Raw genomic sequence first — 12,639 nt, forward strand, 5'->3', positions numbered from 1 at the left:
AACAGAGGTGACTTCCACGACACCACAACCATCTGCAGTGTTTCAGCCACTGCCCAGTGAACAGGACTCAGCTTCCGTGGTGCTGGGGGTGGTTACTTACTTACGTAGGCACCCGGGAATTTCAGCCCCGCCAGGAACTAAACCAAGTTTAAGCCCTGCTTCCTACATCTCCGGTTGACCAGCAGAGGGCACAGAAACACTTTCTTCTCTCCTGGAGTTTGCTTTTTCTCTGGGAACGAACCAAAAGCTGTATTTTCTAACCCATGAAAATTCTAGTTTATGAAAAGTTAACTGGTAACTAAGGGGCTGCCCAGACCTCCTGGTAGGATGGAGAATGATCAAGGGCCAAATGGTTTGTCTTACCCAGCCAGCCTTGAGAAAATCCTCTTCCTTGAAAGCCTCTAAGGAGAAAGGAGCCTCCCGCTGGGGCTGCCCCTAGATGGTCCCCCAGTCCTGTTCTCCACGGCTTCGCCCCAGTGGTATCTGAGCCCAGGCTGTCTCACTCCAAAAGCTAGTTTCCCCACCAGCATTTCTAAGTCATGAACACAGATCAAATGCCTGCACAGGGGCTGCCTCCCCACTGCTGCTATGACAATTGGCAGGGACCAGGGACGAGGCAGGACAGGTGGTCTCCCAGATACCAGTCCTTGTGTCCTGCCAGTCACAACAGCCCTTCTGCTGCAAGCCATGGAGGCTTAGTACAGGATGGGTGGATTTCATGCGGCTACCGGCATTTCACTCCCTGCCACTGCCCTCGGGGAGGAGCGGTACCTGCAGGTTTTTGATAAGAGCAGAAGCTTCCAAAGCCTCAGTGGGCCTCCCATGGACAGCAGATGTGCAGAGAGGAGCTGCTGTGGCTCTCTGCAGGGGGAAGTGTGGCCTGGGCAGCCTGGGTTCCGAGTTCCCGGCTCAGGCCTGTGGGGCTCGAAGATGGCCAACACTAACCAAAGCCTGTTCTGAATTTCAAATTCACACAAAGGTTCCTTGAAACCAGCGATGGTAAACACATACGGGACGTCAGGAAGCTGTTGTGACAGCAGTTTTGCTGTTGCCTGAGAGAGACAAGGCAGGTCGACTCCAAGGCAGACAGAAGGCAGGGAAGAGTCCACAGTGTGTGCAGGGGAGAAAACTGCTGTCTAAGGAATGTTACCCCATACCGCCCCCCACCTTCTTCCCCTTTCCCTCTCCTTCCCTCCTTTTCTTTCCCCTCCTCTTCATCTTCCTCCAGCATGCCTGTTGTTTTCACTTGTACTTAAAAAAATTCTTGGTTTTATGTGACAAAGAAAACCTTTTTATTTTTACATAAAAGTTTATTAATTTGATTCTGGGACCTGGTGCAATGGCTCATGCCTATCATCCCAGCATTTTGGGAGGCTAAGGCAGGCAGATTACTTCAGGCCAGGAGTTCAAGACCAGACCAGCCAACATGGTGAAACCCCGTCTCTGCTAAAAATGCAAAAATTAGCTGAGCATGGTCACATGCCCCTGTAATCCCAGCTACTCAGGAGGCTGACACAGGAGAATTGCTTGAACCTGAGAGGCAGAGGTTGCAGTGAGCCAAGATGGAGCCACTGCACTCCAGTTTGGGCGACAAAGTGAGATCCTGTCTCCCCCACCAAAAAAAATGATTCTGAAATTTGTATTTCCATCAGCTCCGGGACATCTCTGTATCCAGCTGAGTGATGTGCATTTTCATGTGGCCCCCAAATCATCCTGCAAAAAGGACCCTGAGTCCTCAGGAACCGCAGAGAGTGTGCAGAGCTCCCGGGGTCCTCAGGGCCTTCCCAGAGGGGCTCACAGCTCCTCCTCAGTGCTGACAGAGATGACAGAAGGTGACCTCCCATGTGGCATTGATTGAGGGGGCAGGAAATCACCCAGGTGTCATCCATTTGTGTGAGGAGTTGCAGGGGCCGGGGGCATGGGAAGACGCTGACCCAGAAGGTTACTTCCAGCCAGGGATTCAGCCCAGGCGGCCTCCCTGTGTGAACCTGGTTCTCCTGTCTGCCCAGCATGCGGCTGAGGAGCACTCACTGACTTCGTCTCTGGACACTTGACCCCTTCTGGTCCTTGGAAAAACCAGCACTGGCTTCTTCCTTTAGAGCCAGGTTCCTGCATCTTTCACCTACTGGTCAGACGTGGCCTTCCAGGCAGAGAAAGCCTTGTAGGTGCTCTTGTCAGCAGATGGCCGTTTTCACCTGCAAGCCTCCCAGCCACTTCCTTCTTTTCACGGCAGGCCTGAGAGAGTGGACAGAGGGCCCTGCGGAACCTAGGGCAGGCAAGGGAGATGGAGGCAAGGGAGATGGAGGAGACCCGTGCCCCAGCTTGAGAGTCAAGGGCCCGCCTGAACAATGAGGCAGGGGAACAGCTCCTTTCAAGCCCTTCCTTCCCCACCATCTCTGGACTCGGGATAAAGGAACACGACTACTTTCCTCTCACCCAGAAGCCAGAAGGACCTGAGCACCCAGGACTTGTGGCTGTCAGAGAGCTGCAGAAGGGCAGGGGACGCCAGATGGCAGCAGCAAGAGCTGGGCAGTAGTATCTGCCTGGGCCACCTGCAGAGAGAGGGCTGGAATCCGAAGGATCACGCTGGGCCAGCACTGAGCCTGTGGCCGCCACACTGACCCTTCCTCAGCTCCCCGTCACAGGACCTGAAAGCATTTCTGAGTTAAGTCTGGATAGCAAGTTTTCCAGAGCCGTGCCACATATCCCTCCATCCACTCGGTGCCCGTCTCAGAGATGAAGCGAGAGGCACCCAGAAAGGCACACCAAGGCAAAATACGGCATGGACAGGACGAGGGCAGAGCCTGCTTCCCGATCTGATGGAAGCCGTGAAGCCTTCTCTGCCTTACGCTTGGCTCTGCAGGGTCACTGAGGGGTCACTTTAAGGATATCATCAGAATCCTAAATGGCAAAAAATGGCAAATCAGGAGAAGAGTTGGACCCCAGCATTTGGGGACACACACACGGACACACACACACTCACACACACACACACACACACACACACACAGTCTGCTCGCCTTGCAGAAATGGGGTTGCATTACTCCAGTTTGCCACTGAGTGGCACCTTTGGGCCATGCACTTGGCTCCAAAGACATTTCTCTGAACAGCAACAGAAAAACATGTTTAACCACCCCTGCCCCCTAACACACACACACACACACACACACACACACAACCCAAGTACATCTTACTTTGGATGAAATTTGATGACAGATTGAATGCACTGTCCGCACTTTCCACCATGTCGTGGTTCAACTTTGCTTGTCCCTCCCTTTCTGTTGACTAGACTACCTGGGATTCCCACTGCTGTGGGAACCAGCACAGGACCTACTCTCTTACTCACTGATGGGGGAGCTGGCCTGTCCGTTCACAGGGCAAAGGATATGACAACCAGACCTGGATCCTGCTGCAAGGCTGCCATGGGAACCATCCTCAAGACCCAGTAGCTGTTGTCCAAGCTTTGGCTCTGGCTGCTGCTGCTCTCAGCAGAAAAGAGCTCCCTGCTCCCATGTGGATGCTGAGGGATTAAACAGAGGCAAATATGGAAGTGAGCAGATTTTTCTCTTTCCCTCTGCAGAAGGAGAACCATTCTGCAGAGAAATTTTCATGGTATGCCTCTTCAGCATTTTTCCAGATGCGCCCATCTTCACTCTGAAACCCACGTATTGAGCGCCTACTATTTGCCAAGCACCATGCTGAGTACTGATGTGCACTGGCTCAGTTTCTCCATCTATAATAGGAATGGCTGGTTTATTCTTGCACAGATAGTCTTTATGATTCCAGGATCCTGCCTCTTCTGTGATCTTTCCTCCATGTTGATGCCATCAATTGATCCCAACTAGATTTGACAAAGGGACTCACACTGTCTGCATGGTGGCATGTATGTAGCACAGGTGTTCTCAACCAGGAATGAGTTCATCTCCCAGGGGACATGGGGCAATGTTTTGAAACATTTTTAGTTGTCAAAACTTGGGAAGGGGGGTTGCTATTGGCATCTAGTGGGTAGAGGCCAAGGTTGCTGCTAAACATCATACATTACACAGAATAGCCTCAACAACAAAGAATTATCCAGCCTGAAGTGGCAATAGTGCTGAGGTTGAGAAATCTTCATGTAGAGGGAGAGAAATCTCGTTTTGATAACGAGAAGCACATTGATCTTTTAATATGCAATTCTTTTCTGTTCTGCACAATAGGAACACCTTTGATATTTTCAGCAATCTCCATGGTCTTTGCAGCCCCACATAGTGGCATCAGAGGAGGCTGAGAGATGCAGCAGAATGGATTTCATGGGACATCAGCTCTGGGGCCATCTCCAGCAGCATCCTGATGCTGAGCCCTCTCGAACTGACTGTGTTTCTGCTCCCACTTCAGGTTCTGGCTGGCTGTCCAAGATCTTAAGAAACAACCCCTACAGGATGTGGCCAAGAGGGTAGAAGAAATCTGGCAAGAGTTTCTGGCTCCAGGGGCTCCAAGTGCAATCAACCTGGATTCTCACAGCTATGAGATAACCAGTCAAAATGTCAAAGATGGAGGGAGATATACATTTGAAGACGCCCAGGTTTGCTTATCTACTCAAGTGGTTGTCGTAAGGTGTTCATTTGTCCACTTCATTGCCTGACCTATTAACACAAGTTCAAGGCATTGTGGGTAGTTAAAGTTTCATATTTGGTTATTTTTAAGTTCATCAGTGGAAATCATTTCAGATAGGTGCACAGCAAAATCCCAGGATCATTTTCCTAGAGGAGTTATGATATTACCTAGAAACCAAAATGTGCAGTTATATGCTTTATTTGTTCCAGGAAAGCCTCAAAGTGTTTTACAAAATCTGAAGCCTTGTAATAAGTCAGTGGTAGAATCTGGAAACCAGAACACAGCACTGGGGAAGTGGGTGTAGTGAGTTGGCAGGGCCATGAGTCAAACCCACATCTGTCTACCTCTGAAGCCCACACTGATAACCACCTCTCTACACTGCTTCCGCAGTGATCTCCAGCTCTGCAGTGAATATTTTTTAAGCACATCTATATTCCAGGCTCTGCGCTATGTGATAAGATACCACAAAGAACAGGCAAAAGCCCGTTCTCAGCGAGGTTACCAGCAAGTGTGGGAGACAGACAAGTAAATGGGCAACTGCAACAGTGCGAAAAGTGCCCCAAATGGGTGAACCCTGGGTTAAAGCAAGCCTGCAGGAGGGACTCCCAACCCTGTAGGACACAATTAGGATGCTCACAGATGCTGATGATGCTGGCTAAAGAAACAGGAACCACCCTAACCAGCAGACTAAATTTTGACGGCTGGGAGGTGCCATTTCTAAAAATAAGCATTGGGTTGGTTTCTTACTTCCTGGCCCCTAATTTCTATTTCCTGTCACCATCCCACACCCAGGGACAGGGCTTAAGATTTTGCTTATCTCCTTGACCCCACTTACGACTCTCACATCTAGGGCCCCCGGTAAAGAATTTGGGTAGTTTGCTCTCTTGCAGACATTATTATCTGATTTAGGAAACTCAGTGTAGCTGCACCAATGCAAATAATGGGGTGAGAACACAGTGTCGCTTATCATCCGGATTTGCCTTGTCATTTGCTCAGAACTTCAAGATGAAAACACCTACCAGCCTCAACACCATAACTATCTTCTTCTCTCCCCTGGTCACGAGCTCCATTGAATGCCTGTGCCAATCATGAAATCATGACTCCTTCATATACCCCTTGCAGCTTCAAAGCAGAATGTTTGAGTCATGAGAGCTCTTTGCTGAGATATTTTTGCTTATGTGTATGTACATATACTTTGAAGCACCATATTGACATGGCCAGAGGGGAGAGTGACAGGGAAATTCCGTGGGGGTTTCCTGCATGAACGAGCTGAAGCTCAAAGCTCCAATATTTATGAAACACAAGAAGAGTGATACTGGTGAGAACCTTGATGCATCTAGCACAGTGTTACCACTCCAAGCATGACATAGGAGGGATTTATTTTAATTTTCTATTATGAAAACTTTTAAACACTTGGAAAAGTGGAAACAGCAAAACAGCAAACCTTTATAGACCCTCATCCAGCTGTAAAAATTATCAGTACACGTCTGATCTTGCTTTATCTCTAACCCCGCCTACTTTTTCACCTGCCACCAAGTTACTTTAAAATAAATCCAAGATATTGCAGCATTTCATCTGTAAACTTAGATATGTATCTCTTACAAAAAGGATCCTTTTGTTTTAACATTGCCACAATATCCTTTATCTCCCTCCCCTTCTCACATCCCCTTGCAATGTATTTGATGAAGGAATTAGATCCTTTGTCCTATAAAGAGTTCCAAGCTCTGGATTTTTCTGATTGCAGCCCTGTGGTGCTATTTAGAATGTTCTTCTATCATCTCTCTTTCCTATAAATTAGTTTTTTTAGATATTTAATCAGATTTAGTCTTGATTTTTATGGACAAAACTACTTCATAGATTGTGTGGTGCTCTCCTATCAGAAGGCACATGTCTAGCCACCTCTCTTTTTGCCCTTTTTGCAGATATTGATGTCTATCACTTATATCCATTAGTTAATTAGAGGTTACAAAATGATGACATACTAATTTTATTCTTTCTTCACTTATTAGCTGGAATACTTTCATAAAGAGAAACTTCCCTCCACCACTATGGGATTAACTAGCAGTACAATTCACATAAGAAAAGCAGGATAAATGTTTGATTCTCTCCCTTCATTTTCCAGTTTTCAAAATGAGTGGTTTACTGTTATCTTCCTATGGTAAACATTAGGGTCTACTGTTTTGATTTTACTATCTTTGTGAACTCATGGGTTTCTACATATGTGCTAGGTTTTAATCTGTTTGCTTATTATTTTTATTGATGCTTGGATTTTGCCATCTCTGGCCAGTTGGCTCTTTCTGGCACAGCCCTAGTGATCTTTGATGTCATCCAAATAGCAAGAAAGCTAAGATATTCCAGTCTTTGCCCTTACCCAGAATAAGCCATTTCTCCAAGGACCCCTGATTCCTCTTAGTGGCAAATGGTATTTAGAGACTAAAATCTAGGCACTTAAGAGTGTTTCATTGTTCCTAGATAGTTTATCATGTCTAGCCCTTTTCAGTTGACAGAGCTAGGAAATGTGTTGTTGTTTATAATAAAAATACATCATGAGTTCATACTGATACTTTTAATTCAAATTCTGACCTACAGGGGATTTTATTTAACCACTCGTTTCTTACATCTGTGCCTCTTTTCTCTACCCTGAGAATCCTGACTTTCAAGGGCACTGTGGATGATAGCATAATTACTCATTTGCTTTATACTACACAGAACAGCCTCTAAACCACAACGCTAAAAATACAGCAACAGGGTGATTATCGCCTGGTTCTTTAATTGTTGCATAGTGTTCCGTTGTGTGGAGGCACCATAGTTTAGTCAACCAGTCCTCTCTTCTTGGACATTTATGTTGTTTCTACTTCAAGAAAGGTTTGATGGAAGAAGTGGGGAAGTCAGCCTAATGAAGGTGAGATATTGACAAGTTTCTCAACACCCAACCTCCATTAGTACAGTGCTCTACCATTTTCCAGGTACTTCTAAATGCCTTCTATCTCATTTCCACAGCAATCTGGTGAGGTAGATTAGACATGAGGATATCTTAAGCATCCCATCATCTTCATTATCTGCTAGGATTAGTCTCCCATGAATTCAAATAAAACTCTTCCAAAGCCAATCCCTATTTTCAGCCCAATTCCCTGTCACTTCTGAAGTGTATTTCCACCATAAATATACAAAGTGTTCCTTTCTAGCAGAGTGACCTGGACAAGTTACTTAAATTCCCTGAGTCTTCCTTTCTTCATCTGTAGAACAGGGTTACAGTGGAGCCTGTGCATAGGGGTGGAATGGGGACCAGGTGAAAGGAAGCATGTCAACCACTAACAGTGTCTGGCCTACAGTAAGACAGAGTAAATACTAACATCTTATTTTTCTGATGTCACTAATATTCTTTTTTTAAGCTTTTATGTTTAATGTATTTGGTGAAAATTTTAAAATAATTTCGTGTAACCTTAATGCCCAGAGATAACCCCTATTTTGGTGTATTTTCTTCCTTGATTTGTGTGTGTAGCTAGCTATGTGTAAGGTCTGCTCAGGCTGCTACAACAAAGTAGCACAGACTGGGTGGCTTAAACTACAGAAATGTGTTTATCACAGTTCTCAAGACTGAGAAATCCAAAATTAAGGTGTCAGCAGATTTGGCTGCTGGTGAGGGCTCTCTTCCTGGCTTGCAGGTGGCCCCTTCTTGCTGTGTCCTTACAGCAGGATGTGCACTCTAGTCTCTCTTCCTCTTCTTCCAAGAACACTAATCCCATCATAAGGGCCTCTCTCATGACCTCATCTAAACCTAATTACCTCCCAAAATACCCACCTCCAAGTACCACCACACTGGGATCAGGGCTTCAACAATATGAAATTTAGGAAGATACAACATTCATTCCACAACAGGGTGATTTTGCAAATAGCGTGATCCCGTAACCTGCCCTTTACCTAAAACAGGGGTCAGTTAAAAAACTAAATTTTTCCCCCCGTCTCTACTAAAAAATACAAAAATCTAGCCGGGCGAGGTGGTGGGCGCCTGTAGTCCCAGCTACTCGGGAGGCTGAGGCAGGAGAATGGCGTGAACCCGGGAGGCGGAGCTTGCAGTGAGCTGAGATCCGGCCACTGCACTCCAGCCTGGGCGACAGAGCAAAACTCCGCCTCAAAAAAAAAAAAAAAAAAAAAAAAAAAAAAAAAAAAAAAAAAAAACTAAATTTTTCCTAAACAGAGCCAGATAGTAGACATTGCAGGCTGTGTGAGTCATGTGGTCTATGTCACAACTATTCGATTCTGCCATACAAAAGCAGCTACAATGCAACACCATAGCAATGTAAACGACACGAGGACCTATGGCCGTGTTTATTTATGAACCGTGAAATCCAATTTCATATAATTTTTCACAAAATACAATTCTTCTTTTAGTTTTTTTTTCAGCCACTCAAAAACATAAATACTGTTCTTCACTCATGGGATGTAAAGATCTAGATCACAGGTCTGTATCTGCAGATTGGAATCCCAGGCTGTAGTTTCTGACCCTGTGCTAAATAAAATAATTTAGCACCTGTAATGAAAATTATTGAAATGCTTCAAGAAATCCAGAAAGCTACAGGATAGAGGATTGGGCATGATGGATCTTCAGTTTCGGGGAGAGAGTAAGTTAGAGGAGACTTTGTTTTGGTGCAGCCATGGCAACACAGCAATCTGAATTGTGAATGTTTCTATATCAGGATTGAGTGTTGCGGCGCAAAGGTCAGCAGGTGCCTCCTAAACTATTGGGATTACAGGCGTGAGTCACCATGTGACTTTTTTATAATTAATCTACTTTTCAAAAATCTGACTAAAGAGAATACCACAGAGAAATTTTAAATTTCTCTCATTTAACTTTCTGGAAAATCAAGTCATTTAGGCATCTGTCCCCACCCTCTTCTGTTGTCAAATCCCATGGTTTGTCCCTAGACATCATTCAACACTGCCTTACCTTCCTGGCCAGTGCAGGCTGCCTGCCCCAGCAAAGTAGGCGCAGTTGAGAAGTTCCCAGGTATAAAAAGAAGGTTAAAATCCTTAGCAGCCCATGACCAGCTGGGACTTGCACTCAGATGTCCTTGCTTGCTGGCCAAGGGTCTGCTCAGACCACACTGTCCCTGGATTGTTAGTGCTGAGGGCTTGGTGGTTGCACCGAGACCTGGAGAAGTTCTAGTCCCTAGAGAAAGGCCAAGAGTCTAGGAGTTCCTTCTAGAATTATACATTTAAATTATTAAAACTTTCTCTTCTCAGTTTGCCCCTCTGTTAAATGGGGATGTTAACACCTCAACTCATGGGGCTCAGGGTCTCTGGGCAGCTTCCTCAGCTGGCCATGATGGTTCTCATAAACCCCCTGCGGTGGTCATATGCTTTAACATTAGTGCTCAGTAGCCTGAGTGAAAGTACAGCCAGATTTATGGATGCACCCAAAGCAGGGAGTGGGGTGCGGCCTCTCTCCAAAGGTTTTGTTTCTTATTTGACCACACGTATTGTTAGAGCCAAGTTAATTGCCTGTATTTGCTTCCTGTGGGAATATTTCACAAGACACCCTGTCAGCCTGGGCCCAGCATTTGCACTTGTGTTTTGCTGATCCGTTTAGCTTTTTTGAAAATTTGGGCCAAGACCAAATCTTTCATAAAGGTCTGTGGGCTGTGACCATAGCCCTCAGCTGTTTGCTATATTGTTCCAATTTCATAGATTTAGCCTTGTGAGGGGAGAAAAAAATATGGGCCATGATTATTTTTTTTAAAGGAGTCGGTTCTTTATGCTATGAATTGAATTATCTGTTCCCAACCATGGGGCCTCAAAGGACTTACATTGTCACCTACTTGCTATGTGGTCTGAGGCAAGGGCCTTGACCTTTTGTGCCTTAGTTTCCTCATCTGGGTAATGGGGGTGATGTCTTCTCTACAGCCCGCTAAGGATTTTAGAGAAATCAGATGAGGTAATAGCCCTGAAAAATCTTTGAAAAAGTAAAAAGTGCTATATATTTGTAAGTGTGAACTCACAAAAATTGATGACTTTAGTACTGTCTGGGTCTCATAATGCCAAGATGGATCCAAAAGAAATTCTCTCAAAACATCTGCCCTTAGATGGGAAAAAATGCCAGAAAAGGATATAAAAATGGAATTTTCAGGTCCTGGAGTGCATCCTAAGGAATCTGAGCTTCTCTCATCCTGAAGACAGTAGCAAGGCATTAAAGGCTGTTACCTGAAAGAGGGTGAATCCCATGGTGATGGGCAGTGTAGGCTGGAGCCAGGAGAGAGATCCGAATCCTGGGGCATGTCATCTAAAGCTCTGCTGGCAGTTGTTGGTGGAGAGAATTAAACCACAGGAAGTATTGAGAACCTTCAGCTGCCTTGTAGGGCATCTGCCTCTTTCCAAAGCCTTCACAGGCTCTAGAAGAGGTAGGAATCAGCTGCCAGCACAGTGGCTGCTTGGTTTCCCTTTAACAAGTATCAGAGTACCAAGGATGTTCCAAGGACGATGTCCCTGGATCCATTCAATCATGTATCCATCTGCCCATCCACCCATGTCGTGAACATCCATTCTCCCATTCAAGTTGGGAGACCCTGACCTGTGCGGCCTGATGTTCTGTGCAGAGGGAAATAACGTGGGAAATAGGAGGTCTGGATGGCTTTTTTCACCATCAGGCAGAGCTTATCTAAAAGCACATCATTCATTACAAACAAAACCAACCAGATCTAAGAAAGCACTTCATTGAGATAGGATTGGATTGGAAATCTGTCCTTTAAGTGGACTGATAGTGGAATAGGATGAGCCAGCCCTGCCCCATTGGCTTTGGTCCTTGCAGTTCCCCACCTCACCTTCCTATTTGTCCCAACCCCACTGCTTTTCTGACCTGTGGTACCTGCTGAGATACCCCACCCGGCCCTGTACCTGGAGTGTCTGGGTCTTCCAGACCTCTGGATTTGAAAGTTCTTTCATGGGAGCAGAAATTTGATCTTCTTTACCTTTCAAAGGTAATGCTGAATGCTGAATGTCAGCTAAATGCTGACAATTCATTCCAGAATTACAACATTTTCAGCTGTGCCTATCATCAATGAAGCGGGAGACAATTTGTCTCTTAGCTTTCAACTTTGGAGGGACAACCTTGGGGAGTACACCTAGTAGGTAGTCAAGAGAGCCAGGTTAAATTAAATTCCTACAATGTGCCAATTCGGCAAAACTTAGAATACCCACTAAGTGTCAGATGTTCTAGGTGCTGTGAATATACAAATGCGTAGGAGGGTTCCTTTCCTTAAGTGGCCCTTGGTCTGACTTACCACAGCTCTACTTGGCCATGATGAACTCACAAAAGGATCAAAGAGCATGCTCAAGGCCAGAATGAGGTCTGGGTGATAAAAGAGCTGAGAAAGATACCGTCAAGTCCACACCCGCCATGAGCAGACAAGAAGTCTCTAGCAAAGAGTTTATATTATTACCTAAGTGTAGACGTTTAAATGCAATTGATTAAGGAATGCAAGGTTTCTACCATTTGCTTTGTTTAAAAGCCAAAGCCCAGTGGAGTATGATTTTAGGTTTGCCCAGATTACTCAGAAGTAGAAGTCTTCCCAGCTGTTCATCTTTGCTCCAGTGGTGGAGGTGGTGGCATTGCATGCCAGTATCACAAGACCACACCAAGTTTCCTGGTATTAATCCTCTATTGGAGGGCATTTCCTGTTAGAATCTCATGCCAGACATATTTTAATAAGGAATTCTGTGACACTGCTTGCTCCAGGAGTTGCTCATTTTATCCTGTGGGTGGTTTTATTTTTGGGAGATGAACAGCAGAGGGAGGGATGCATTTTGCAAAGAATAAATCAGTCGTTTGTGATCAGTTCTGTTTATTACCACACAGACTAGTAGTTCCTGACAGCTACTGAGAGAAGACATCAAAGAGTTCAATTCCAAAATTTCTTGGTTGCTACTTCTGAGCCTAGGTTCCTTACACCAAACCCCATGACCTCCTTGAGGAGGAAAAGGAAAACAGTTTTCTAAGTTAATATCCCTGGCATTTGGGTAGGTGAAAGACAATATACAAAGCTGTCTTTG

The 12,639-nt window shown here is 45.5% G+C and overlaps 1 protein-coding gene across 1 annotated transcript in view; it reads left to right on the forward strand.

Moving 5' to 3' along the window:
- Positions 1-12,639, forward strand: part of RGS6 (regulator of G protein signaling 6) — a 620,766-nt gene that overhangs the window by 570,814 nt on the left and 37,313 nt on the right. The window contains 1 exon segment of the mRNA XM_073011133.1: positions 4,375-4,561. Coding sequence (XP_072867234.1) covers positions 4,375-4,561 — 187 coding nt within the window.

The sequence above is a fragment of the Chlorocebus sabaeus genome, chromosome 24 (genome assembly GCF_047675955.1).
Source record: "Chlorocebus sabaeus isolate Y175 chromosome 24, mChlSab1.0.hap1, whole genome shotgun sequence".
In the NCBI taxonomy this organism is placed as follows: domain Eukaryota; kingdom Metazoa; phylum Chordata; class Mammalia; order Primates; family Cercopithecidae; genus Chlorocebus; species Chlorocebus sabaeus.